Source organism: Struthio camelus, chromosome 6 (assembly GCF_040807025.1).
Source record: "Struthio camelus isolate bStrCam1 chromosome 6, bStrCam1.hap1, whole genome shotgun sequence".
Lineage (NCBI taxonomy): Eukaryota > Metazoa > Chordata > Aves > Struthioniformes > Struthionidae > Struthio > Struthio camelus.
In genome coordinates this window covers 32,580,047-32,607,698 of record NC_090947.1, presented here as the reverse complement: position 1 = coordinate 32,607,698, position 27,652 = coordinate 32,580,047, and the positions used below count along the sequence as shown (strand labels likewise).

The window sequence follows — 27,652 nt, the reverse complement described above, 5'->3', positions numbered from 1 at the left end:
GTCAACCCCAGAAGCCAAAGGAAAACCAAACGACAAATTCCCAGGTGAAACAAAACACACAGAAGGTTCTTGGAACTAATCAGAACTGTAAATAGCAGTTTTGATGCTGGTTCAGAGACATCATTGTGATTACGGAAGGGTCGTTTCCCAGTGTTTAAAAATCAACCCCCTTTCTGCATTTCCTGTCCTGACGGAGCCACGGGAACATGTCTCCAGCCTCTGGAAGTGCCCTATTTCTGACTATGGGAGCAGGAGGGCAGGAGGGATGAGCTGGGCAGGTTGTCAGCCCCTAGGTGATATGGCCCCACAGCTCATGCCACAGCAGTGTAAAAGGCTTTTGTGGCCTGGCCAAGGACTGAGGACCGTCTGGTCAGTCCCTGGCCCACAGCCTGTGTGGGTTACGTGGGGCAGCTCAGTGAATATGGCCAAAGAAGAAGGAAGGGCTCAGCGCCCCTCCCCACTTTCCGATTAGGTCCTTTTTTATGCTCGAGGGAGACCAAAACTGCAGCCTCAGCAACTGAGATGAGAACAACATCAAATAATCTATGAGAGGCTTCCTGCGCCTAAACTCCTCGGGGAACAACGACCTGCTTTGGCAGTGTTTACACACCGTATCTCTGATTTGCACCTTTAGCGGCTCCCAGAGTGAGCTCTGGCTGTACAGCAGCTAGTGATAAAAAATGAGGACAAGTGCACAGAAACCCAAATTTATCGCTGGGGTTTCCTCCCAACCATTACTCACATGGACGAGCTGCTCCTGAGTGTCATATTCCTTTGTGCACCCTTCCCAGTGACAGTTTGTCTCATAAATAACCTCAGGCTCCTGTTTACATTCATCCTTATCTAGATCTTCTTTCAGGTCTGTCAGATGCTCCTGCAACAGACAACAGTGCATTGTATAAGGTGAGCTTGTTTCATCTGAATTCCTCCGTCACTCATAGATTACAGGGCAGGTATCAACTGATCACAAAAGCGCACTCATTGCAGTAATATAACATCCTTGATTACAGTGAAATAATGAGTTACAGGGTTTTGGTAGAGACGCATCAGAGCTAATGACAAGACATGAAACACCCTTAAGCCACAGTGGCAATGGTGCCTGGCTCCAGCCAGGTCACAGGCAGCCGCAGGAAAGACTCTGGGTGACGCCGGCTGGAGAAGAGGAAAAGGTTGCCTTTTGAAGTTTAATTTTGTCCTTTGCTGGAGCAAAACTTCTGAGCTGGGGGGAGTGGAGAGGTACGAGCATGAAGAAACCCCAAAGCAGCCAGAGGTTAGCGGTTAAACTCACCTGACATGGGTGGGAGGGGGCTACTTTTGCATCTTTCAATAGGCAAGAAAACATGCCTAACCCTTAGCCAGCAGTTTGCAAGTGCAGGGTGTTCCACAGGGACAAACTAATGAGCCCTCAAAGCACTCTTCTGATATCAGCGAACTTGGGAAACCTGAGCAAGACCTCATGATGAGTGGGCTTCAGAGCAGAGCTCCAGAGGCTCTGGCTGCAGCCTGGGACCCACTGGGATTTTCATAAATGAGCCCAATGCTGGGACCCCGCTATCTCCCTCTAACTTCTCTGTGCCCAGGGTGTCCCAGCACTAAATGAAGCACAGAAGATTTTTTACACTCCTCGGCAGCTATGAGGATTAAAGTATTGACACCTGTACAGTATTGTAACACATAACAGAAATGCAAATTAAACCAATTCAGAGGTAAGGACAATTGTCAGCCTTCTGTGGGTCAGAGCTGCTTGCTGTACGGCCAGAACGGCAGTGCGCAACGCAACTGGCAGCCAATATTGGCCTTGGAAGACAAAAACGTGTAGGCTTTGACCCTCTTTGTTCCTTTTCCTCCCAATCGCTATTACTTCCCAGCACTGAGCATCCTGCCTCAGAGGCAGCTTTAGACAGGAGCCTCTAGGGTGACTGACCACATCAGATGCTTTTCTCTTGATCTGACACCCCAGGTGGCCCCATGAGTATCTAGCCACAGCCAGATCGAGCTCACGCCATCTCTGACCTGCCCAGAGCGACCTATCTGGCTGCTACCTTCTTCCCCTCCAACACCTTCCCAACACCTACTGAGGGGCAGCAACGATTAATGACTTAATGGCATTATTTGCCTTGGAAAGTAAGATGTGCTGTATGGAAGTTCAACAATTTTCATTAACCATCTCGTGATATATATGCCAGCTGTGACTTTTCAATTCAACAGTTTGGGTATAGAGAGAAAGAGATTTGTTTTAATTGGCTCTTAATTAAAAAAAAAAAAACCATTGTAAGGTGGCTCCTGGGACAGAAAACTGTAGTAATTCACAGAAGGGTTTCTGGAGATTCAAAGTGTATCAGAGTCTGAGAAAGTTCAAACAGCAAATTTTTTCCTGAAGTCCCTCTATAGTGGAGCTGTGAACATTATTTTTGATCAAATGTTTGTCTCCGCACAAAGTCTGGTCTCTGTTAAAATGGAAGTTTTCCACTAAAAGCCTTATTTTGCCAGCTCTGTTTTCTGTTGAAAAACCTGAATTGAAAGCATTTTATTTGTGGAACGGAACTGAAGCGTTTAATTTCTGGTCAGTTTAATGTTAATCGGAATCTGTACCGGGGCCGCTGTGCTATCATAAGAGTGCAGTAATTCAGGTCCCCTATGCCTGGTGCTTCACTGCGTCCTGCAAAACTTGGCCGGACTACTTCTTTTATGAGTGCAAGCCATCATGGGAGATACTGTCTGGCCAAGGATTTTAGACACTCAAACCACAGCTCACGTGAGGTGTTTCCAATACAGCATTTCCAAAGCAAAACATATGCGCATACGCTTTTTTTGAGATGGCTGAACTTTGCATTCTGCAGAAAAATGTATCAGCCAGTAATCAACTTTTCACCAGAGTTTCAGGCAGAACGGGGATCCCCAAATTCAACAAGCTGCCGTTACTCAGATGAACTGAAAAGCAGACGCTTGCTACGTTCAGTCTTTTACCCTGTTCTCTTGCCAGGGAATGGACTGTCTCTTACAAGGTACTTTCCAATAACATCTCCAGTCAATACAGAAATGCTGCAAGATGTGAAGCCTACATTTCCCTTTAGGTATTGCTCCACAGATCTCATTAGGAACTATCAGATAACCAGCATACATTTTCCTTTTTTTAATTTCACCTTGTTATTCTCATCAGGCTTCCTTGCACCACTTTAAGCAATTCCCCTCTTTCTTTTGGTATTTATTTCACATAAGACACGGTGGATGAAATACTGGGGGCGGGCTGTGCTGATGCTGTACAAGCACTCCCTGCAGTTGGGCACACACCTCTCCAAAACTGCAGAGAAAAGGAGAATGATTGCTGTCGAGCAAGCGGCTGCTCTTCCCACAGCTCCTGTGTATGGATGCTTGAGAAAGCAGGTGATGGCTTTCAGTTCTTTTTTCATCTGCTACAAGAAATAAGCACGTGGCGCTACTAGCCTGGGTAGTGGCCAGATTGGTTTTTCAGGGCATGTGCTTTTGCAGCGCTGTGTAGATGCACTCCTAAACTCAAAGCTCCAGAGAGATGCCTCTTTGCCCTAATCGTGCTGACTACAGCATGTTTATCTTTTCCTGATATGCTATCTTCATCAATTTTACCAGCCCCCTGATGACTGCACATGTTGCTGTCCCCATGCATCATGCTGAGACCCGCTCCTGAACCAGGGCAGGAGGAGAAATTTGTCATCAACTCTTCCATTCGCTTGACAATAACACAGCCTAATATTTCATGAAAATGAAGTGCTCAGAGCACTCCTGATAGTTTACAGTTGTGATAAAGGACGGTCAGATGGATACTGTCAGCCATTAAACAGTTTGCAATCACAGAGCTCCAGAAAGAAAGCGGAGGCCTTTGGGCCCTTCTTGGTGTCAATGTTGTGTCACCAGTGTAAAGAATGTTGCCAGGAGCAATTCCTTCTTGAATCAGGAAGTCATCCTTTTTTTTTGCAAGCTTTTTACCTACATGCAAGATTCCCTTGTAATCTATGTTTGCTCTGAGACACCAGTACTGCTTGCTTTGCAGCACAGAAAACTCAGATGTCATTTTTAAAGTCACACTTGAAATATTCCCTCTTTCCTTCTGCCTTTCTGAGCACAGCAACAGCAAGGCAAGTCCCAAGCACCCATCGAGTGCTTCATTCAGCCACTGGGACTCTGGCCCTGTACCTTGCTGGGCCTCCTGGATCAAGACACACTTGCCTGCCCTGCAGACTTCGATGCCTTGCTCCCTACTGCAGCAAAACGTGCTCTTCCCAAAGCTCACTCCATGACTTGCACCAAAAACATTACCTGTGTGGTTGGAGACGCTGGCGGCAAGCCCTCAACTTCAGTCTTGACTTTGCTGCGCTTGTTAATTACTGGATTGACAGTGCTGCTTACGGCCGACTCGCTGCTCTGCTTGCTCTAGGAAAAAAAAAAAAAAACAGGAGGGAGGTGGCATCAGGGTTTGGGGATAATGGATTGACTGCAGCCCATGTCATCCTTAGGAGTTCACCAAAAAATCAGTCAAGAATGAACTTCCAGAGAGGCCGGGGTTAATGGCGCACTGGCCTGCTGGCCCAGGGATTCAGGTGAAATCTAGCCCACGTCTGGGCATTTGCCTGAGAGACAAATGTGAACGGGATTTGTGCACGGCAGAGAGAGGGCAAGAAAGGGAAGAATAAAGGACATCAGCAGCTCTGGCATGAGAGCGCGCTTTGCCTCTCAGCTTCTCCTCCTTTTCAGAGCTACCCAGTCCCTGTCAAATTCATCAAAAAGTTACGTAACCCCCACCCAGGCCATGACTTTATTTCTCAATGCGCTGAAATGACTTGTTGAGAAAATGAACACCGGGGAGAGACGAGAGTTCTGGTTACATGTGAAGGCTCCTTCATGCTGGGTGCATGAAAGGGTATGCGTATTTTGCTAAGCTCTTAAAAAATGAGAACAACTTCAGGAGAAAAAACATCCAATTGTATGGGCGTAACATCGGAATATTAATATTTTAAATTCACTCTTGTTAATTGTTCAAGATTGGTCCTGCAAGTTATTAAACAGAGGCATAACTCCTGCCAGCCACATTATTTTGGTAGCCAGTTTGTGAGAAGAAAACAAAACCAATCAATCAAATAGCCTTCAATAACAAACAGAGTTTGCAGCACAGCAGCCATGAGAAACCCTAAAACAATAAACCAGTCTGAAAAGTTCAATATAACACAACTAAAATAACAATTTGAAATGGCTGTGAAATGAGTTGAAATAAGTCTTTTGGGAGAAAAGTAATTGCAATTTAAACTTCCAAGGAATGAAAATGGGAGGGAGAGGGATTAAAAATATCCTAGACATATTCACTAACCCTCAGCGTGTGTGTACGTGCATGCATGCGTGCGTGTGTGTAAACGCTCAGGTGTAGGCATGGATATATCTGAGGTTTCATACACATGTGGCATTTCTAATTTTCAAAAACCAGCCTCTCATTTTGCAAAACTTAATAGTAAAAATCAACAACAAGGATATTATGAGCGAGAAAGCCATCTGACAACACGATCACTGAAAAATAAGGAACAGTACCTGATATGGTCCTAGGTAGGATATAATGACTTGCTAATGAGGAAAGGAATAAGGTGTTTTAAAGCCACCAACATGATTCACATCAGCAGAAAAAAGGAAGGACGGATTGGGGAATGAACTGACTAAGCTTGATTCACAGTGCTTGGGTGCTTATCTAGCAAAACACTTCAGCCTGTGCTCAATTCCATTGATTTCAATAGTACATAACACATGTTCAAGGAGATTTGCTGCCTGAGATGATCCTGCATATCACGTTAAGTGCTTTGACAGATCAAGGACCTTAGATCTTGCATAGGTATATACATGTGTGCGTTCAAGGAACGGAGGTGGCTGTAATATTTGGCTTTTGCAAGTCCAAAAATGTTTGGAAAGGATGAAGAAAATGCAGCAGAGAGAGAGAGAGAGAGAGAGAGAGAGAGAGAGACAGTGCATGAATAAAAAGACAGTTAAACTATAGGTGAAACCAGGGGAAGTTCAGCCACCAACATGGGCAGCCCTCACCCCACAGAGAGCACATCTCTGTTTCCATCTAGGCCATGCAAGGGAAGAGTTGGGCGTCGAAAACGGGACAATCGCAGCTTGAACCGACGGTCAGCCCATACCTGACTGGAGTCAGAGATGCAGTTGCTGTTGCTACTGATCTGTGCTGATGGCGGGTTGACCGAGATGACGGCCATGTGCTGCCGCGGAGGGAACGTAGGAGATGGCTGGATCAGAGGAGGAGTGTGTCCAAAGGCTGAGCTCAGTCCTCTCTGCTGGTTCAAGATCTGCTGGTATGTCACTGGGTTAATGGGGTGGGGGAAGCTAAACGCAGGACTGCAACAGTGAGAGGAGGGAAAATGAGAAGAAGTTATTTTAAACAGTATTTATCACATTGGCTAGTGATTGATTCAAGTTTGGCGAGGACTTCCTGGAGAAAACAGGGTGCAACGTCCCAGCTAGGTGTCTTTAAGGCCACGATAAGCCTGACAGTTTGTTTTACTACAAAGATAGGATTTGTCTCATGTGCACTTCAGCAAACTTGTGAATTATTTTGACCCACGTATCAGACTGATTGTAATTTATTCGCTTCCAGTGGTTAAAATCAGCCAAATCCCTCGGCTGGGAGTGCAGAATAGGGTCCAGTGTCTCATTTTACAACCCTCAAGGCTCCCAGGTTTTCCCAGGCAGGCCTACTTTGCAGACTCTCAAGGTTAGGGTTATGCTACCTTCAACATAAAAAAAATGCATCACCTGGCTCACCTGGCACAGATCACAGCAGGGATGAATAACAATCAATTTAACATATTCCAAAACATGTAATTTACTCTGCATTCAGGTGAGTGGAACGCTGGCTCAGGGAACCGCTGAAATATGTCACCCTTCATATGTAGGTCACCGGTTCAGCTCCAATCTAGGTCAGTGGTGACCAGAAACATGATCAGCTCTTGCTGGCTTGGGCGCTAACCAAAGACAACAGGTTAAAGCTGGGATGTAGCAGTCGATGGTAAAAATGAAGAACCGGTTTTAGTGAGAAGGGTTTAACTCCCAGGAGCAGGTTCTCTTCACGGAGATGGAGAAACACTGCAGCTGCAGTAAGCGTGCTCTGCTCCCTTTACTCTATGCATGTGATGCACAAATGATAGGCTCTCAGCCCAAAAATAAATTATTTGACACCTTTAAAACTGGGCTGCCATGAACCCTTAGCCTCATGGTATTTTCTCTCACATCACTAAAACTGCCCACAGTGTCAGCGCTCAGAGAACAGGGCCGCAATTAGCAACGCATTCCATTCTCAATTCTGTTTTAAGAGAAAATACCTATTGCTGATGACCGTGTGATTAGTATTTCTATCCCAAACCAGTTAATGACAACTTGACTAAAAGAGTAAGGAGCAAAAAATCACTCCAGCGTTAAAGAGCTCTGGGAGTTAAATGCATGCTACAGCAGAAGGAGAGAGCAGGCTGCTGCACAGCTCAGATCTGGGTCTGAGGGAGCGAGAAAGGGTTTCATTCCTGCCGCTTAATACGTCGTTAAAATAATAACAAAAGTCATTTCACCCCAAATTGCTAACAGTTATCTTGGCCTTAGATACGTAACACATTTTACAACTGTTGATATTTAAGATGTACCTTTAGAACACAGCAAAGAGTTTCAAATTTGTTATTATTACTTTATTATACCCCTAGAGGCCTACAATTGACCACTGGTTCTGAATCTGCACTCTACAGAGATGCAGAAAATACTAGTTTCTACCCTGAAGAGCCTGAAATCTACGTACAAGGTGAGATGCTATAGATGTGCCCAGTTAAGGACAGTGGGCAACAGGGGAAAAAAAACGTGTTTAGCAGACAGGGAGTTGCAATGTCTTTAAGACAGCACTATGTTAGACGCTACAGTCAATTTCTAAATGATGCTGCCAGATAAAGTAACTGATAAATCAATGTAACAATTACTAATAGCAATGCCTCTGTTTTCCCCTACAAATTTTAGGAGTGCGTGATCTTTATAAACCCTTGCTTTGCAAAAACAGTGTAAATTAGAACTAACATATTTAACTGTTAAGTAATAAAAAGAATAATAACACTGTGAAACTTGGGTTAAGCAATCGTGGCAGGAATTGACAGCAGTGAGCTGCCTAGTATAAGTGCTTTTTAATTAAGATTTGAGCAAAACTTTACTCAAGGGCTTAGTTTTTTTAAATACGCTTTTAGAATTAGGCTCTTAAATCCATCCAGGCAACAAATTATTATTATTATTATTATTATTATTATTAATTATTAGATAAATGTGGCCAATTATTTGGAGGATACTTTTGGGCAATCTCTCGAATCAGAGGAATTACCAGATGAGCCCTTCACAGTGAACTTTTCATTAGACAAACTTAATCTCCATTTCCGCTTGCGAGGAGACAGGACCATACTCTAATTACTAGAAATCTGGTAACCAATATTCCCAGCCAGCAAAACCCCCCCACGTGCTATGAAGTACCCTTCCACATATGTAAAACCAGACGGGGGCTTTGATTTAATACACGACATAACCCCAGCGTATAAAAGCAGAGGTTTCGAGGAAAGGCCAGAGCACGAATGTTTTTCTTGCGGGAGTTTCAGGCCTGTTGGTGAGATGATTATGTAGCTGAACAGAGCCGCTCCAAAAGCTTTACCTTATTGTCCCTGCAGATAAATGGCCATACGAGCCGCTCGCCGCAGAACTGCTCCTGGAGTTATTAATATAAGCCACGAGTGAGTTTGGGGAGGTCCTGATCATCGTCTGAAGATCAATGCTGGCATCGGACAGCGGGGAGATGGAGAGGGCTCGCTTTCGGCTTAATCTTGGAGTCACCCGTGGGCTTGAAAACCGTGACACTGGAGGAGAGAGCGGGGGGGGGGGGGGAAAGCATAAACTTTGTCAGATAAAATGAGCAGGCTGCTCATTTCCTGCAGCCACGTGCATGAAAGAAGCTACTCGGTGATACAACGTGGATTTGGGGTGCGCAAGAGAGAGACTTCGCCTGCGTGCTCACGCACGGCGCCTTTCGAACACCAGCACGCCCCGGCGCCCGGAACCCGTGCTTTTGGCGATGGGAACGAGCAGCTCAGGTTGCCGCTGCCGCGGGCGCGCTCGCGCTGCGGGGCAGGGCTTGGGACAGGGGCGGAAGGAGAGGCCTGATGCAGCCTCCAGAGCTCATGCAGCACTTTTGTTTTCCCACCTCCGGAAGGCAGGGCGGTTTTCAGGTACGGCCGGCACATGCTTAACTTTGACATGCGAGCTATCCCTAGACCTTCCCGGCTCAAGGCCTAGATGTCCAAAGTCTGCTCTGTAAACCTGAACGCAGCGGTCTCTGCCTATGCCTTGCTGCACGGTCTAGAAGTCAACCACATCAGCGCCGCGGCTTGGCTCCAAGGAAGGGTGAATGAAGCCAACCGCTTCTCGGCCCCTTGCAGAACGACAGGAAAACACGGGCGAGGAGCATACGTCTGATCTCGGCCCCAGCCCGCTCCCTCCAGCATTACTGGCCTCCCCGGTCACCGGCTGCAACTCAAAACGCTACTGGCGTGGCTAAAACATGCTCCTGGGCAGCAGACAACATGGCCTGGAGGTCACAGGCTGGTCCTCTGCACCCAAGCACCCCTTCCCTGGGCTGGGTAGGCAAAGGGGCCCTCCCACGTGGGAAACGGTGCTGAGACCTATTGCACTCGCGACTGCTGGTGCTGTGACTGAAGGGAAGGTTAAGAAGCAGGAGCGGAGCAGGGACCAGCTGCACTTTGATCGGAGATTTCCTCTCAGGTCTGCGCTGAGTGACATGGGTCAGGCTGTACGGGGAACGCTCGCTCGCTTTGTGCTCCTTGGAGGATAAACACAGGCCTGTCAATCATCCCCTTTCATCAGCACTAAATTAACTTAAAATTAAAAGGGAAAAAGCCCCTGAAGACTTCAGCGAGCGCAGCCGTTCTCATTGCTTCGGCGGCAAGAGGAGGAGGCTCGCAGAGCAGCGCGCCAGGGCGCGAGGCGCCGCTCGGAGACCGCGCGCGCGCACGTCCGAAGGAGCGGAAACGAAACGAGCGCGAGTGCAATGCTGACCATCCAATTAACCACGGCGGCGAGACTCCAGGAGCCCCAAAAGTAAATTAAGAGTTTTAAGAAAACCAATTTGGCAGCTCAGGCACAAAGTTCAAGCTCTTCCCCTCCAAGGGGACCAGCTAGTGCCTGGACCCTATTAACGACTGTCAATCATTCAGGCATGAAGTCATTTCCAACTCTTGCCAGTCCCGTTCGTGGATCTGAAATACACGGCAAATTACTACTGTACTAATTTGGCCTCCCCCAGCATTTCAGCGCTGCTAACTGGAACAACTGACTTCATCAAGGGGAAATTCTGCCCAGGCCTAAACCATCTGCAAACCAGCAGGATGGCACAGACTGCAGTCTATATCCCAACGTTCCCAATATTAGAGCATCAGATCCAAAGTCCATCTGAGCCCTAATCCTGTTTGGAACTGCTCGTCTCTCCAAAGCACTGAGAGCAGCTTCCACGTAATGAGTCATGTATTTTTTTTTTTTTTTTAAAAAAAAGATTTCTAAGGGTAAAACATGCCACTTAGCCGCTCATTCCCCTACTGCTCCATGCTAGGCTCCAGCTGCTAATCCCCGTGATCCACCCAAGGGTGCCAGAGGGCTCAGCTTCTCAAGCTCCTTCCCTCGGTGAGGGCAGCGCAGTTTACTACCTGCTTTTCCAGCGGCGGTCTCCCCGGAAAGCTGCCCTGCAGGGTTGTTGTAGATATACTCTATTAAAGACTGTGAAGTAACCAGCAACTTCCCAAGACCGCAATACGAGCTCTTTTCCTCTAGATGGTTATCACTATTGGTTGCATATCACCAAATACAAGCCCAGCAGTTTGCAAGAGAATGAACTTCCTGTCCTGCAGACAGTGTTGACATGACAGAGGGTAAATGGGATGTACAAGGAGGTAAAATATATCCTGCCAGTGTGACCAATTAGTTCCTTGATTTGTGTTGGCTCGCAGAAGTTTGTGTCAACAATTCCCTGGGACCGGTGGTTGGATTTCAGTCTCCTAGTGTCCATGACTCATCTGTGTACCAAAGGGGCTCTGTCATGACTATGTCTGAGTACTGTGTAATTGATGGGGTTTAGTACCACTGTTGCCTCGTTACCCGTAATCTCCTTTAACTGCACAAGTTAAATGACTTGCCCAAGGTCAAACTGGAAGTCCAAGGCTAAGTTACTACTTGAACCAAGCGCTCTTGTGACTATTGTCCTGTATCTAAAATGCTTCAAGAGCTGCTAGCTTCCACGCCTTTACTGCAAAACTCACAATATTGGCAATTTCTCCTAGAAATCAGGGTGTTGTGTATGCACTGAACACTTTTTTTCTTGGGGTATTTTGCATAACTACATTTTGCAGCCTCACAGGGCAGCAAAAACCTTGAAAACATGACTGTGAAGACTAGAGAATCAGATGGCAAACACAAAAGAGCACACAACCGTCTGTAAAAAAACATCTCTAGACTGTTAACACTGTTCCATAATTTGTAGGGGCTGGGCTCACATTCTTCTAATGCTTGAGGTTGGCAGTTTCCAGTCCTGTTCTGCCATGGTGAGTGGCACTTCTCTTGGGAGCTAGAAAAGGAGCAGCACTTTTGCAGAGGTGCTATGGAAGCAAAAGCAAAAAAGAGCAAATGAACTCCCTAAGCAAAGGCTGGCCTTGCCTAAAGGCTAGACTGGAGCCTTCCCAAACTTTGCACCTGGTTCATGAAACAGGGGGCCTGCCAGAACCCCGAACAAGGGGACCCAAGGGTTAGAAATGCTCTGGTCTGGGTCCAGATCATAATGCTGAAAACTGTGCTCTGACCGTCGCATATTCATGTATTTGATTTGAAGTAATTAAACTTGCTTTTTTTGTTTGCCTTGGCAAAAAGGCATCTTGATTCAGTACATGGGCAAGGCCTGGGGAGACCTGGGTCTTGTTCCCAGTCCTCCCCTGCCATATGACCTTAATAAGTTGCTGCTTCTTTCTGGGTCCATATATTTCAGTGTCACCTATTGAGATGAGCTCCCTGAGAAAGAGTTTGTGTCTTACTCTGTACATATTGAACCTAGTACGAGGGGGCTCCATCTCAGCTGAGCTGTCAATGTTTCCGTCCTACAATTAATATGCCTCTTTCCAGTTACAGATACTGTTTTCTGCATTTGCATTCCCACAGTCTCCTCCTTTTCTAACAGAAGGAAGCAGGCCAGATTTGACAGTCATATTTATCTCTGTTACTCCCACACCTCGAGGGAGATCTGTTTATTAATGTGCCACTTCCCTTGATAAATTACTAAATAGAAAGAAAAGCCTTGTACTCATTTCTCGCTGTTCCTTCCAATGATTTATGTCCACAGTGCTGGTTCAGCCATTGGTCGCCATTAATTTGCAGGGGGAAGAAGTCCTCATGTCCAACAGAAACCTTGATTTTACTGGTGCAGCCAACGTGGGCACCCCTCCCCAGTGCACACAAGTACGTAATTTTTTCCCCATGTAAAACTCTGCTGGAAGCTGTCAGATTTGCAAGCTGGCCTGGGACTTTTCCAGCACAAAACGAGCAACATGCGTTGCGTTAGTGTCCGCTCTAATTTAGGTCTTCCAAGTACCACGGGCCGTATCAAATGTTCAATAGCAGGCCCAATTAGGCTGGACTTATATTTTACACAAAGGCCTCAGCTCTCATGGGCTTTCAGGAAAAGCTGTGACCCAAAATCTTGCTATGAATTAACAATTCCTTTCTTCACAGAGAGCCTGCATAAGGTGCCCAGGAAGGGAAACATAACATGAGTTTAAGTACACAAAGAAGCACTCACTAGTGTCTTCAGGAGGAGAGACGCTTTCCAAAATTGTTACTCAAAAGTGGATAAACAGCATTGGGATCATTCTCAGTAATAAAATCGGCCTGATCTAATCCCCTGATCTGAAGACACTGAGCACTAACGTTAAATGATAACAGGCAGCAACAAAGATAAATAATTAGCGTAGCTGTACACATAGGCAAGGTTTTCAATATGGGTTGACTGACGGTCATTTCAATGTGTAAGCACAACCCACTGTTGCCTGAGGTCCAGTGATGTTTCAAAGGAGAAACCACATGTAACTTTTTTAATAGTGATTGTGCCCAGAGAAATAAGGGACTGTGGGATCCATTTTTCAGAGAGAGAGAGAGAAAGATACGGACAGCCTCAGGAGCATTTACCACCAAAACTCCCCCTCTTGTCTCCTCTTCAGAAATGCTGACTTATCAAAACGAATAGGGTTCGTTTTAAGACTTTCTTGATGTTTGGAAAAAACGTTAGGAGAATGGTTTCCAAACAGTCCAAGTATCCCCTTTCAACATTCTTGAAAGAAAAAAAATCTGCTATTTCTCTGAGAGTGTTCTAAAAAATGTTTTGTTCAGAAGCCTAAAGTCATCGTAAGTTAAAAATAAAATCTGAAAAGGTCAGAAATTGAAATGAAAACATGAAATTATTTAAAAGAATTATTTCCATTCATCTGCCAGCATTTCAGTTCGTAAAAATTAACTTCTCTGTCTCTCTATCTCAAATGGAGACCTTTTTACCTTCAGTCTCTTTACCCTGAACATTACTGAGATGGGAAAACTCTTCCTTACCCAGGTCCAGAAAGAAGCGATAGGCCGAAGACCATACAGAAAAAAGGGCAAAACTAGAGAACTCCACGAGACACTCCATCTTGTTGCCTCTTGTGGTTTTCAACAGTATTTCCAGCCTCCTACATTTACAGCATGCCCAGGGTGGTGTTCTCCTTTGTTGTTGCTGGTGGGTGTTCCTGCATCAATTTGCTCTGCTATTTCTACCTCACTTTGAACGAACACCAATTAAAAGGCAGCGGATGCTTTCCACTGACTTCAATGGACTTTGGAACATGGAATAAATACGAATTTAAAAGCCAACCTATAGAAACCTATGTTTGAGAATTTTCATCTTTATTTTTAAACTAATTCCTTCCCACTTGGAAAACATGCTACAATGTGTATGCAGTCATTTTTGGAAATACTAATGCCTTGATCTTGATTTATTGATTTATACAGTGTGTATTAAAAGAATCAGCTCTGAATGGAGGAAGCCTGATTTTTTTTTTTTTTTATTTTTGCAAGAGATAAAGATACCTGCTGAGAATTCAGAACTGTTTCAGATTTCCAACAATAACAATATCATTTGGCCTGAAAGGAGGCGCAGGAAATTTTAAGTCAAAAGATTCTCCCCTTCTCCCTACACTCTCAAATTTAGGAGGAGACTGAAATGGTGAACTGGTGAAAGGAAGAGTGCAATAAAGCTGACCCCAAAGCTTGGGGCATTGGCTATGGAGTTGTAGATGGCAGCTGACATAAGTCAATAACAATTTTACCATAGGCTCTTGCACCCTGCTGCCTCTTTTATAGGAAGAGGATTTTGGGTACATTTTACTGTGTTTTACATGGAACGTATTAGTCTTTTCATATCATTCCATATGCAGAACCAGATATTCTGGCTCTTACGGGCCCAGCTCTTCAGACTAAAGAATAAATATAACTCATATAATTTAAGAACCTTTAAAAACTGCCTGGAACGACTTTTCAGTGGAGAAAGCATACTTTTACAGTGACATTATCTTTGCAAGTTAAATGTAAATGCTGCAGCTCACAAATGAAAGCCATTTCTCTCCTGGAGGGTTTTAAATATCCCATTTCTAAATGAGCAAGGACTCAAGGCTGAACCTGTAAGCGACGCTGGTCACGTCGGCCAAACGCCCCAGCCTAATCCTACAGCCTGCCTAGAGCTGGGAGGAAAGTCCACATTTCTTAGTAAAAAAGGAAACATTTCCTCGACAGTTTCATACAGTGTCTGCAAATTATCACATACACAGGTTACTCAGAACCTGGGATTTTCTTCCTAAATTTAGATTTATCCATGATGGGCCAGTGACAGGCCTAAGGTTGAGTCTCACAATTTTACACACAGGGCAGCCTGTGGTCTTATTCATGTTGCTGGTTTCCAGCGCTGTCATGCCAAAGGGCCTGACCACATCTGGATCTGACTCACGCTCACATAGGAGATGGGAGCAGAGGGTCTCGTTTGGGCTGCTCCCCCTTTCTCCGTGGCTGTGGGACATCAGAGGGATACAACAGGGGTAGTTTTCACGGAGGGAGATTTCAGGCCTCTGTATTACATTAGAAATAGTAACAGCATAGCCCTTCTGAAAGGAAACACCAAATACCCAGCTGGGAGGTCCTCTAGGACTGTCCTTTCTTTAGCCAAGCCTAAGCAAGAACTTTAGGCCGTCTCTTCACAGACAACTGTGTTGCTGCGACCTACGCTGCTGAGAAAAGTCAGAGGAATCTGTTTCTGAACAGCCAAGCCCATAATGCATGTGAGCTGCAGATGCCTCACCCCCTGCTTCCTTGCTGAAACATGGCCAGAGCCACTGCTTCTCCTGCATCCTCCAGCCAAGCCCCAGCATCAATACAGCATTATCAAAACGGTCCTTGGCCGTTCACCAAGCAAGCAAGAGCAAACTCCACCTAAAGCATACAGACATATCCCCCTAATCCCATCATCAGATTAAATCCAAGCGCAGTAGATACATTATGAAAAGCACAGGATGATCCCTTAATCAATGAGCAGCAGCAATAAGCCACAAACAGTCTTAGCATAACTGGTTCCTTATTCCTCTCTCCCTTTCTGTAGCGGCAACACATGTCTTTCTTAGACTGCAGCAGATGCTGGACATTTGTTCTGGCACCAGACGCTGTCCTGGGACCCTTCTTTCTTCACTCCCTGGGGTCTGATCAACTTTACAGTTCAAGGAATACTAATGCTTCCCCCAAATCCTCGCTGAAAGAGAAGGCTGCATTCTTCTACTCCCAATCCACACAGTAACTGTTTAGACGACCCAACTTGCATATGTAAATTGAATTCTTTAGAAACCAGAGGGCAGCAGGATTCCAGACAGAGTGCTTATGGGATGCTCTGGGACATTTTCTCTATTCTGCACATATTTTTCTGGGGAAGAAAACAGAATCGCTGGCTAGAACTGGGTGGGAAATCGTTTCCCATTCTCTGAACCTTTTCTGAGATTTCAGCAATTTTCCATTCTGTACTGGGACAAAGAAAACAAAAAAAGATCTTTCAGAGTTTTTAAGGAAGAGACTACAGGGCGCGCCGTCTGCCCGGAGTAGCCAACAGCTGGCTCATGTGGAGAAGTCATCTGTGATCCAGAATATTCACACTGCAAATCCTGAGCTGCTAGTCCCTCAAGCCCCAGGCAAAGGACTTTTTTTCCAGGCCACTGCGAGGCTGGTCTCCTTCACTCTCTTCTGAGAGAGTGCAGACACTTTATATATACCCACTGGAGGAAAGTCCTGAACTCACCTCTCACACATGCCTGCTAACTGCAGTAACCACTGGACTACACTGTCAGTCCTGCTTATTACCCTGATGATTATTAAATTATTTACTTGAAATAGAAAGGCTCAAACAACAGTTACCGAGAGAGGCCACTGAAGGCTGAATCACTGTTTGACTTGGGGGAATCGAGTTGTACTTGATCGTTTGCCCACATCCCAGGGAACTGCTCCAGCCATTGGCCTGTTTAGCTATCCTGGGATGAACAAAGCTCTTTCCCAGTTAAACTACTATTCTTGAGTCAAAGGAGTCTTGATTTCTTTAGTGTGGGCTTTTTTTTTTTTTTTAAAGAATACATCCCCTCCCAAGCTCCAGTACTGGATGAAATGCCATTATAGCACTGCAGGGTCATCCCAGCTTAATTACTGCTGTTGGCCACTGTAAAGTTGCACAAACACATCCGTGCTGCCTTCACAACCTGAGGGACTATCTCCGTGCCATGCTGCTAGGACATAACTTCAACTTAAGACTTTTTTCTCCCATTCCCTCACTCAGTACGGACAACTGAATCACACCCTTGGCACAATGCAAACAGAAGTGATGGATTCAAAGGCAAGCTTTGCTTCCAGCCCCAGCCATGAGTCTTTATTCAGAAGATCTGGGTATCGTACCTAGAGCTGCCACTGCTCTGCTAATGGATCAGTTGATTGCCTTTCTCTTCAAGGTCTCCATGGGTGGAATATCTTTGCTTTGTTTAGTACTGTGAGATCTTCTGATGTACAGGGCTCACCACTGAGTCAACCTGGATCCATTCCTCTTGAAAGCAAACGGTGCTCCCTGAAGGGCTGAGGGTAATGACAACAGCCATTGTGCTTAGGGAAAAAACATCTGGATGCACCAAATGTGCTCAGAGAGCAGCAGTCACCTTCAGGTTCATCTGCACTTCCCAATCTTTTACTGGAAGTCATCTGCCCTCTGTGCAACTACTCTTGTCACCTGGAGTAATCCACCACACAGGACTCACTTCTAGGATAGAAATGCAAATGGACAGAATGAAACAAGGCAACTAGCTCAAGGGTTATTTAGTTTTCACTGGCACTGGCCCTAAGATCCCGGCTGTTCGATATGTAAAACTTACGTCTGACCTACATTAGCAGTTTAGCTACTGATATAGCTGCACAGTGAAAACCCTGCTGAACAGATGCAGCCTCAAGGCACCCTAGCTCAGTCACCATTTAAACACTCAACAGATCTGACACAGGGTCGCTATCAACAAGTTCCAGCTGACAGTGTTCCCCTACTACTACTCTTGACTTCAGACACCTGATGTGCTGAGAAAAACACAGACAAACTGGGAGTCATGGCGGAATCCTCCAAGAGCTGCAATGAGGGCAACCAGAAGGGCCCAGGTGTTTGTGGAAGAATCATTATATTCAGTATCTTGGGCTCCCATGAACCTACAGCTGTTTGGAGGTGACATGACACTGAATAGCTCAGATTTTTTTAACATGTGCCAATCTGTCTTTTTTGCTTTTTCATTTGCCAGTGTTATCACAGATATGCGATGGTGCTGTTGCACTCCTCCTCAGGAGCTACCTGCATTTCAGCAACCAGTAAAATGATTCCTGTTGTAAAGTTCTTAAGTTCTGGGGCTCACTGGGAGGAAAAGGGCTCTCTAACTGAAAGATGCTATGTGCCAGTGACTCGTTGTTTTATGCACGCTGTTGATACTCTCGTCTCAGAAAAGCATCACAAGAGGACGTTTTATTAAATTATCTCTCCTACTACTTACTTAGTCCCCACTGATTTAAATTACCGAAACTTCCTAAACAGAGAGGGAGATTCCAGTTCTTCAGCCAGAGTTTCAGAGCCATCCCTTTTACTCTCAGCCTTGATAGTGCGTTATTCTCCCTTCGTGTATGGCACTTACACTGGGCCTCGTTTATCAGCCAGGCTGATAAACTGGAGATAACACATCAAACCCACCAGCAAAATCCTGAACTATGTAACGTAGCCCAATGCCTCAGGGTACAGACCTGACATTAGGAAACACTAAAACAGAAAACAGTAGTGCTTACGTTCCTCTTGACTTCAAACATGCTTTTAACTGCCGCACTGGACCAGGGCCGGACACAGGACCTTCAGCAGCCTGGAGGAGCGCGGAAAGATAAAGCAGAGCGCTGACACAATTATAGCATGAACCCTGGGCTGCTGGGTAAAACCAAACATGTAGGCCAGAGACACGCACCAGGCCGCTGCTCCTTCTCACATCCTTAAAAACTAGCCTTCTGATATCTCATGTCACATCTTTGTGCTGTTTAAAAGTTTTAATCTCACTAAGAGCACGTGAAGGCCCAGAATAGGCTTTCCAGTTACAGATCAACAAGGCTTTACTAAACGATCAAACAAATGCTTGGCAAGCCCCGGCTCTCCAATGAGTAATGGTTATGAGCGTGCCTGCCCGTAACTGGGACCTTTGTTATGTGATTTACTCTAGAGCTGTTTCAGGAGAAGCCAAGTAGGAAGAGAGTCTTCTGCCAAGGAGAATATCTCCGACGACTTCAGATAAAGACTGATATTCAGCAAACTAGAGGACGGGCATCTTGGTGTGTTGAGAGCCAGCCTGCGCTAGCATGAAAACAGTTGTGTTCGCCTCCCTTCCTGACTGTTTATCTGGCACTTCAGCGAGGCACTGCTGGTCAGAGATGGACTAATAAGGAGGCAAGGAGGAAGGAGTCTTGGTCAAGAGCCCGAGGAGAACTTGGCAGAGCCGATTTGCACCCATCTACTGTAGCGCACAGCGATTAACCCCTTGGAAGGAAAACAAAGAGCAATCTTACTGACCGGCTGCTTTCTAGCAGAGAAACCCTGAACATGTTTCGGACATTTGAGACAGGATACTACCAAAGAGCATGTGCTCTCCATTTTAGACTAGAATTCAGGTTCCTAATCAATCCAGGAAGTGATGACAGGAAGTGACTATTCAGGTAAAACTTCTGCAGCAGCTGCAGACAAGAAATTGTTTTTTATTTAGAAATATCTATAATCCCCTATCACTGAACAGCCAGAGCAGCTTTTATCATCCTAAACCAGTCACTCTGCGAAGCACCAAGACCGCAAAGTCTTTCATCTTAAAAGCTCAACAACGGCAACTTTGAAGCGGTAATGAAATGATGCAGATCTCCACTCCAAAAATCATAATTGTCCACAGGCAAATCTGAAGGCAGCCCAGGAAAGAGAAGCTGGGGTCTGAAAGTCGAGCTGAGACTTCTCTATCTTGCAGCAGAAATAATCCCCAAACTGCCCTCTGTAATATTTGTGCAACCTCAATTCCTACAAGACATAGCATAAAGTGAAAGGAAAAAAAATTCTAACGGGTCTGAAAAATCGTCTGTACATCTCAAATGCTCTACATAAACAGTACCAATCACAGAAGGGTAATGGTCAGGCTTTGGGGGTGAATCAGCACTGCAATTCCTAATGTGATTTTGTTTCTTCTTAGTTTAGCCATGAGCCAGAATTTTCTGGGTTTATAATGCCTGATATCAGTACAAATACAACATTCCTGTAATTTTTTCTTCCCTGAAGTACTGACACATCCTCTCCACTGGAGCTCCCCATTAATGTTATTTTTTCTCCTTCGGGGATTTGTTTTACAGTTGCTCGGAGAGGTCCCAACCAAGATCAGGGGTTTCTTGTGCTGAGCCCAGTTACATGTGTAACATGTGAAACAGCCAGTCCTTGCCCCAGATGTGAACTAGTCTAAATAACAAGGCAGACAGGGTGGGATAGGAAACAGAAGCAGAGCAAAGGAACTTGCCCGAAGGCACGTTCCAGGTCACTCATGGCCAAGGGACCAGGATGGGAGCAACGCCCTACCCACCAGACCAGGCTGTCTCTTAGGCGTGTAGCAGCCCTGCTGTCCTCCCAAAAAGGCCACAAAATATGTATTTTAAATAAGGTATATTACATACATGGAACCAGTCTACCTTTTAAGCCAAAAATTATAGTGCATTGCTCACGGGTTTCAGCAGGAAGGAGCAGCCACATGCAGTGACGTCCACCTGGAGAACAGCCACATCTGCCCCAAACCTCCCCCATGAGCTCTGCGTGAACCGCCTATGAGCGAGGGGGCGCCCGGCCCCTACTCACCATCAACGGGGCTGAGGTAATCGTGGAGATGTGCTGTGCTGGCTGCTCCCCCGCTCTGCATCAGGAGGTCTCCGTAAGGGTTCGGGTGGCTGGCCATGAGTGTCATTTGGTGGTAGTAGTCGGCAGGGTTGGCTCCCGGCGGCGGCGGAGGCAACCCAAACAGGCCTCGTTCTTTCAGATGCTCGTGAGCCACTGCAGAAGCCGAGAACGAGGAGAAAAACATGGGGAGAGCGTTCCCACAGCAAGTAAAACTTCGGCACTGACGTTGGTGTCCCCGTCTCTCCCCCCCGCGCCCCCCACGAGCCCTCTCCTTACGGCTCGGTTTAGTGCTTTCGTGACGTGCGTTTGGGCGTGTTTCTGTGGACAAAAGAAGCTAAGCTGGGGCCTCTGCATTCCTCCATTTCCGCAAATTTATAAACAATCTCTCATTCCCCCTTCTAATAATCCTTCCGTATGGACACAGACTTCACGCCGGGGAGGGGGAAGAGGGCCCAATCAGCCAACAGCAGTAACCCTGTCAGCATTAACATCCCTGCCTATTAGGAAAGAAAGACAAATGCAACCCAGTTCCCGATAGCAGCGTAAGGAAATTAAAGCTGAGATCTAATGCACAGAGCTAGGTTTAGTGTCTGGCAGCATAAAACCATTTTGGCTGCCAAAGCCAATTACACTCACTTTCTCCCAGCTGTAATTTTTCAAACCTGCCTCCCCACCCGCTCGCCCCATTAACTTATTTACCATGGCCTTAAAAAAAAATCAAAAACAACAAAAAAAAAGCAACTTAAAACACAATGCCTCTTTTTAATACCAAATAATGAAACTCACTTTGAAGGGGGAGGCCAGGAGGGAAGCACACACACACCAACAACCAAACATCTCTGCTGCGTGCAGTTGGGAATTTGAACACTTGCCCTAGCGTGGCTGTAGGGAGGAACCACCCTAAAGTAAGAGCCACGTTTTGGTGCAGGAAAGGAGGCGTATGCATCTTCCCATTACTGCAGCACCCAGGGGCCTCATTGTTCTCTGGGGCACTTTGCTTCACCACGGAGAAGGGCCACTTGCCTCTGCTGTGGTTCAGGACCTGAGGGATGTTATGATTTGCCAAGTTCTCAGAGGATCAGGCCCCCAAACCCAGGCTATTCCCTGGGCACTGAACCAGCTGCTTATAATTGTGTGGCAAAGCACAGTTCGCATCTCCTCACACGTGATACCTGACGTCTGGTGAAGAAAACTATGACTTAGACCTCCACGTGTCGAAACAAAATCATGCCATGCTCAATATAACATACATAGTGGCCCAAATTCAACAGCCTGTGTACAACAATGATGTTCCAGTGAGTTCACCTGCATCTTTCCCACATTTTAGAAAGCAAGCTCTATAGATTTGAGATCATTACAGAAGAGCTTTGCATTTCCCCCTTTCCCTATGGGGCCGTTAATGTCACCAGCCACCCAGTCAGCTGGGAGATACCTCACCTCCCCAAGAAGGGGAAGCCGGGGTCCCCACTGACCCCAGGCCAGCATGTGGGTCCGCCGGGTTTCACAGAGCTGCACTGCTTCTGCTCTGTGCCCATCAAGCACCAGTTTCCACCTGCTTTTACCTTCACCTGAAAGCTTCTTCAGAGCAGCCCCAATGGGTTGGGAGTGATGAAGAGCAAAGTGTGGCCTCTTTCTTCCACACTGAAGCAATTCTCTGTGCAGCGAGGGACCAATATGGGGACCCAAATGTGCAAGGATGCCTGGCTGGGCCCAGCCCACACACCCTCACAGTGCTGACATGGAAGAGCCCAAGCAGGGTTGCCTCATCTCTCCTGTGTCAATCACTGATGCAACAAGCACCCTGCACGGCTGTCACCCTCTTAGACAGAAGTAAGGCTCCTAGCAGAGACATAAAAGCAGGGAAGCTCGTAAGAGAGCTAAGAGCGCTGCAGAAAGGAACATACTTTAAGCAAAATATTTATAATACGATCCAGTGGTAATAGCTATTCTCACGCTCTGCTTTCTCAGTGCAATGATGCAAAACAAATGTGTAGCTTAATGAAAAAAAAAAGACAGCTCTCCCACTTCAGAGAGCAGCTGTGGAGCCTTTACAGCTGTAAATCCCTGGGTTTTAGGGAATTTCAGTGCTGGTGAGCTACAAAATAACTACAGGACAAGTAGCATAGAAGAAGCTTCCCCAGCACTGAGCCAGGAACTGGCTACAGCCATAACTCGGGAGGCACATGCCTTCACTCTGCTATCCTATGGAGGGAATCAGAAGGGAAGCCACGCTCCCAGTCTGGGAATGGGACAGCTCAGCTCTCACTAGCTGCCACCACAGCTGTCAACCACAGGGCTTTCAGCCCGGGACTCTTACCGTCAGCGGGGCTGAGGCCCCTGGCCGCTGAGATGACGGAGAGGGTCGGGCTGCTGTGCACGGAGCGGAGGTAGTGTTCCATGTGCGGGGCCACGTAGGGGTGCGGGGGGCTGAACGGCGACTCCCCAGGGCCTGCCGGGTGCGGGGAGAGGCGGATGAGGGAGATGTCGGAGATGACGGGGCTGCCGCTCAGGGCAGGAGGCCTGGGAAGGAAACAGAAACATAAGCTGTCACCCCTGACTGCACTGGCTTCTCCTTAGGGACGAGGGCAGCAGTTTGGCTTTTGCTCTCCGCTCCAGCTCGCTGCGATCCTGTTTACTTTCCCGTGCCTCAGGTTGCCCTAAAAAACGGTTACGAGGTGGCTAAAGAGAAAACACGACCTATGGCAGAAAGCTGGGACCGCTCGGCAGTGTCCACAGTCCTTCTGATGTGCAAGGTGGACTCCAATTTCCATGGCAGCAGGACATGCCCTGCTGTTGGCGCAAGCCCCAGACCCGCACCCTGGTGAGGGGAAGTCACTTCCTTTGTTCTCCGCTAAACCCACTTAGAGCGGGAACGTGAACTTGCCAAGACTAGAGGGACAGACTTTGTGCGCGGGAGCTCAGCAGCGGCATTGGCTCACCAGTGACACATCCATCCTCTGAGCTCGGAGCAGCTTGCCAGAGGCAGGAGAAGACGGTGAGCTCAGAGCCTGCCTAAATTGCAAAGTTACTGTGTGCAGAGAGGAGCACATGGGAAGGGCAGATGCTCCCTGGGGCCTCGCAGGTGACTCCCAGCTGTGGCTCGGGCTGATCTAAGGGCACAGCGGTGCCAAGAGGGTCGCCCCGTGCCCGTCACACGTTCATCCCTTCTGCTGGCACTGGCACTTGTGTGGCTGCACCGTCAGCTGGCCCAGGGAGCTGATCCGGCTGAAAACAAACCTCCTGGCTGGAGCACGTGGCTGCAGAGGCAGACAGCAGCAGCAGCCCAAACTGCCCTTTTTGGCACTTCAAATCAGCGTAAGCTTCCTGTGAAACTGCACCCCCAGCACGCTCCATGTGAAGTAGCTCGCCCCACCTGGACTGCCTTTAAAAGGCACGTAAGCAGCTTCAAGGCAGGGAACACCACGTGCACAAGCACGTTGCGCAGAGTACGTCCTGTGCGATTAACTTAACTCTGTTTCTTTGCACAGGGAGGCTGAATCGACAAAGATGCTCAGGGCAAAATCAGCAGTTTGCAGCCTCCTCGCTGCCACTGGGTATTCAGACCTTTAATCCTCCCATGGGGATGCAACCTCAGCTTCAGGATAGCCGCGTGAGGAAGGATGCAAAAGGCACAAGGAGTATTTATATGGCCTGGACGGCGACGTGCTCCAGGCTGAGTTGTGTATAACGGTCAGTTAAATGCAGGTCCTAGCACAGTTCTCGCCTTTCCCTGTTTCCAGCAGGAAACCTTCCCCCTCCACGCTTGGCTCCATGCTGGGAGGAGAGCGGGCCCTGGTGGCAATGGAGCTGGTGGAAGGGGTGCATGGAGCTGGCCCCAACCACCTCTATCACACCCTGCCACGAAGTTGTGTGACCCAGCATTGGTGGCTCGGGCTACCCGCTGACTCCACAACCCTGCCCGGTTACGTCCATCATGGCTTTTACAGACCTCCTTGACAGGTCAGCTGTACGGTTCAAAGGGCAAAAGTTCAGGAGGGATTTTACTGCGTGCTTTCCAGGGGGCCACCTCTATTAAATCCCTCAGATCTTCCACAGGCCAAGTGTTACCTCAGAAAGAAGCCAGTAAATGCTGCAGGATTCAGCAGGTAACCATAAGAAACAAAAATCAGGGGTGTGTTTTGGTACCCGAGTGGTTTACTCAGGATGAGCAGATGGAAGACAAATTGTGCGGAGCTCTCCCAGAAACGTATATTACTCTATCCATCAACTTCTTTAGACAACTCACAGAGGGTGCAAGCAGCAGAGAAGACAACTACAGGCGCTGACCTGAGAAGCAGAAAATCTGAGCAAGACACAAAAACAAGTAGACATGTCATTAGGCAAAAATGAAAGAGAGAAGCTTGCTTTGCATTAGATCTCTTTTTACTTACATATTGATTGAAATGGAGTTGGTGGGAAAACACAGGTCATGTCAGGGATAGGGTTTGTCCCTGGCCCTGTGCTATGGAGAAGCTGAGAGAGGTGGGACACGTGCCCTCTGTCACTGTCCCTGGGCACAGCGGATGAGGGCTGAGCTAATGGATGCTGTTACAAAGGTCCTTCCCTAAGAATATCCAAAAATACCATCAGGAAGTGCGTGTATGATCCGTCTCTCTACGCAGAGATAACCACAAACACGAGGGGCTGAGCAGTTCAGACACGCCACTTGAACCTCACGATCGAGGTTCCACCCTACATTATCAACAGCTCAGGTGCGTTTCAACGTATTTATAATATGAGCATATCAACAAAACCACACAGAAATGTAATGTAAGCTTTACAGACTTATTCAGCAGTTTACGAGCACGTTTGTCTTTGTTTGATCTTCTGTGTGTTTCTCTGTCTTTCTGATAAATTAGTAAACCTTGTGGCTTTTTGAACACTTTTGCTGATGGGTAGTAAATTAAACGTCTTTTAAACTATTTATAGTTCAAAGTACTTTCCTGTAGCAATACACTCTGTGGCTCGCTGGTGTAAAATACAAGGCAGTGAAAACCTATCATACACAAAGATCAGTAAACGACTTATAGTGATATACAGGCACCGACACACACACACGTTAACCGGACCGAGGCCCGACTCGCACCGGCGTAACACCCAGCAGAATCAAGCCTGTTTTCTTTTACGGCCCTGAAAGACAAACTTATGATCACACAGCTATTTCAAACCTCATAACCTCCCCACCTGCGTTACTATGTCATTCCGTTACCAAAATTACGGGGCAGCCCATCAGGCACTTTCCAAGAGCGGCTGGCTGCCCACCGCGCGGCCCGGGTGGCGCGCAGCGCGCTCCCGGCCTCGTGCCGTGATGGCGGTGGCGGCGGCAGCGCAGCCCAGGAGGGCTGCCGCGAGGCTCGCGGCGGCTGGTTTCTGTCGAGGCTGCTAATAAAGGCGGCTGAGAACGGAGTCGACCAATTTATTTCTACTGGGGAGGAGGGAGAAGTGAATCAAAGTCTCTGTTCCAGATTTAGTTTCAATTCATTTCTAATAATCTCCACCGCCTCATCTGGAAAAAATGAAACAGGATTAAAAAAAGTGATGTCATTAAGAAAACATCTGACTAATTTTTCTTCTGACGAAGACTTAATATAAGGGGAGGGGGGATGTAAATTAAAAGCAGCCCCAATCTTCCCTGGGCCATGGAGCTGGCCTTAATACATAAGCCATGAAAGAAGTTTTTTTCACATATACAATATAAGTTCCCTCTTTCATCAGTACTCACAGCTTCTCCCAAAAGGGTTGTGAACTTCTTTGATGCAGGCTTGAAGCTATGTATTACTAGGTTTACGAGCCTTTGGAGCCTATGCTGATCAAACCGTGAGGCCGACATCTAAAATGCGTATAACAATATGAAGAGTTTGCTGTTCGTTTTCTCAAGGCTAAATTGGGCAGAAATGCTGCAGTCCCTCAGAACAGGAAAACTCCACCCTGGCCAAAAAGGTAACACTGGGAAAAAGATCAAGAACTCGACCCAAATGCATGCAGCTGGAAATCCAGGCGGTATTTCAATGTAAGGCTGGCCCTGAGCATAAAGACCAAGTTGGAGAGCGAGTTTCTGCTCCTGGCTCCTTGCAACTTTACCTAAAGCCTTTCATTGCTGCCTATCTCCATCTGTAAATTAGAATAGCAATAATCTCACTCAGGTCTGGGTCTTGCAAACCCTTTTAAGCAGGAATCATCTCTTTGTATGTGTACAATGCTAGCAAAGCACGATCCCCGTCTCTGGTCCCGCTACTGGAATTCAAGTGACAACTGGGGTATTTGAGGACCAGCGTTCACACGGCACAGCAAGTCCCAAAACAGTATGATTTCTAGCAGCTGCCTACTAGGAAAAGCTCGTTTGCCTCATTTGTTCCCCACTCCCCAAAAGTTTGGCTTTCCATCTCTTTCTAATTGCTTGGCTGGCATTATTTCTTATGTAGCCCCAAAGTCCCAGAGCGCGCCCCCGCGAGAGGCACGCTGCAAACGCGCAGCACGAGGCGGCTCTAGCCATGCAGGTCCCCTCCCAGGCTAAGGAGGAGACAAAGGGAACGTTATTAGCTGCTGCTCGTTCGATGCGGTGGCAGTAACTGGGGAGAGAGGAACGGCTGCCAGCGGAGGGAGGCTCTGCCCCGGCTCCCAGCACACCGCCAGGAGGCAGGGCTCCCAGCCCCAAACTCCAAGCCCCGCAGCAGGATACTCTACAGGTTAGTGAGTTGAACTGGCTCATGCAACGGTCCCAGTGATGCCAGAACTGGTGCAAAACAAGTGGTGAGAGCAAGGGGTTAGCAGGGAAACCAATTAATCCCTTTACAAAACCACAGACCAAGTCCAAGCTATGTCCTTTCATTAGAGACCATATGACGCTTTACTCAGAAGAGAGGCTGACATGAGCCCATCTCAGTCCCCATTACAACCCCTAATCTTTGGATTACTTCCTCAGGCTCTGTGCTGTATGCTGGGCCCTCTCTAACAAAAACATATCATCACCTTACCAGCAAGCCTCGCGTCTCCAGATGAGCCCCCAAGCCTGCACTCACTTAGTGAGCAAGAAAG

The 27,652-nt window shown here is 47.1% G+C and overlaps 1 protein-coding gene across 4 annotated transcripts in view; it reads right to left on the bottom strand.

Moving 5' to 3' along the window:
* Positions 1-27,652, bottom strand: part of GLI2 (GLI family zinc finger 2) — a 312,116-nt gene that overhangs the window by 20,426 nt on the left and 264,038 nt on the right. For all 4 annotated transcript variants that reach the window (XM_068949027.1, XM_068949025.1, XM_068949028.1 and 1 more), the window contains 6 exons: positions 22,935-23,137; positions 20,579-20,770; positions 8,699-8,900; positions 6,156-6,369; positions 4,294-4,407; positions 743-874 (listed from right to left, as the gene is read on the bottom strand). In XM_068949027.1, coding sequence (XP_068805128.1) covers positions 743-874; positions 4,294-4,407; positions 6,156-6,369; positions 8,699-8,900; positions 20,579-20,770; positions 22,935-23,137 — 1,057 coding nt within the window. The remainder of the gene's footprint in view (positions 1-742; positions 875-4,293; positions 4,408-6,155; positions 6,370-8,698; positions 8,901-20,578; positions 20,771-22,934; positions 23,138-27,652) is intronic.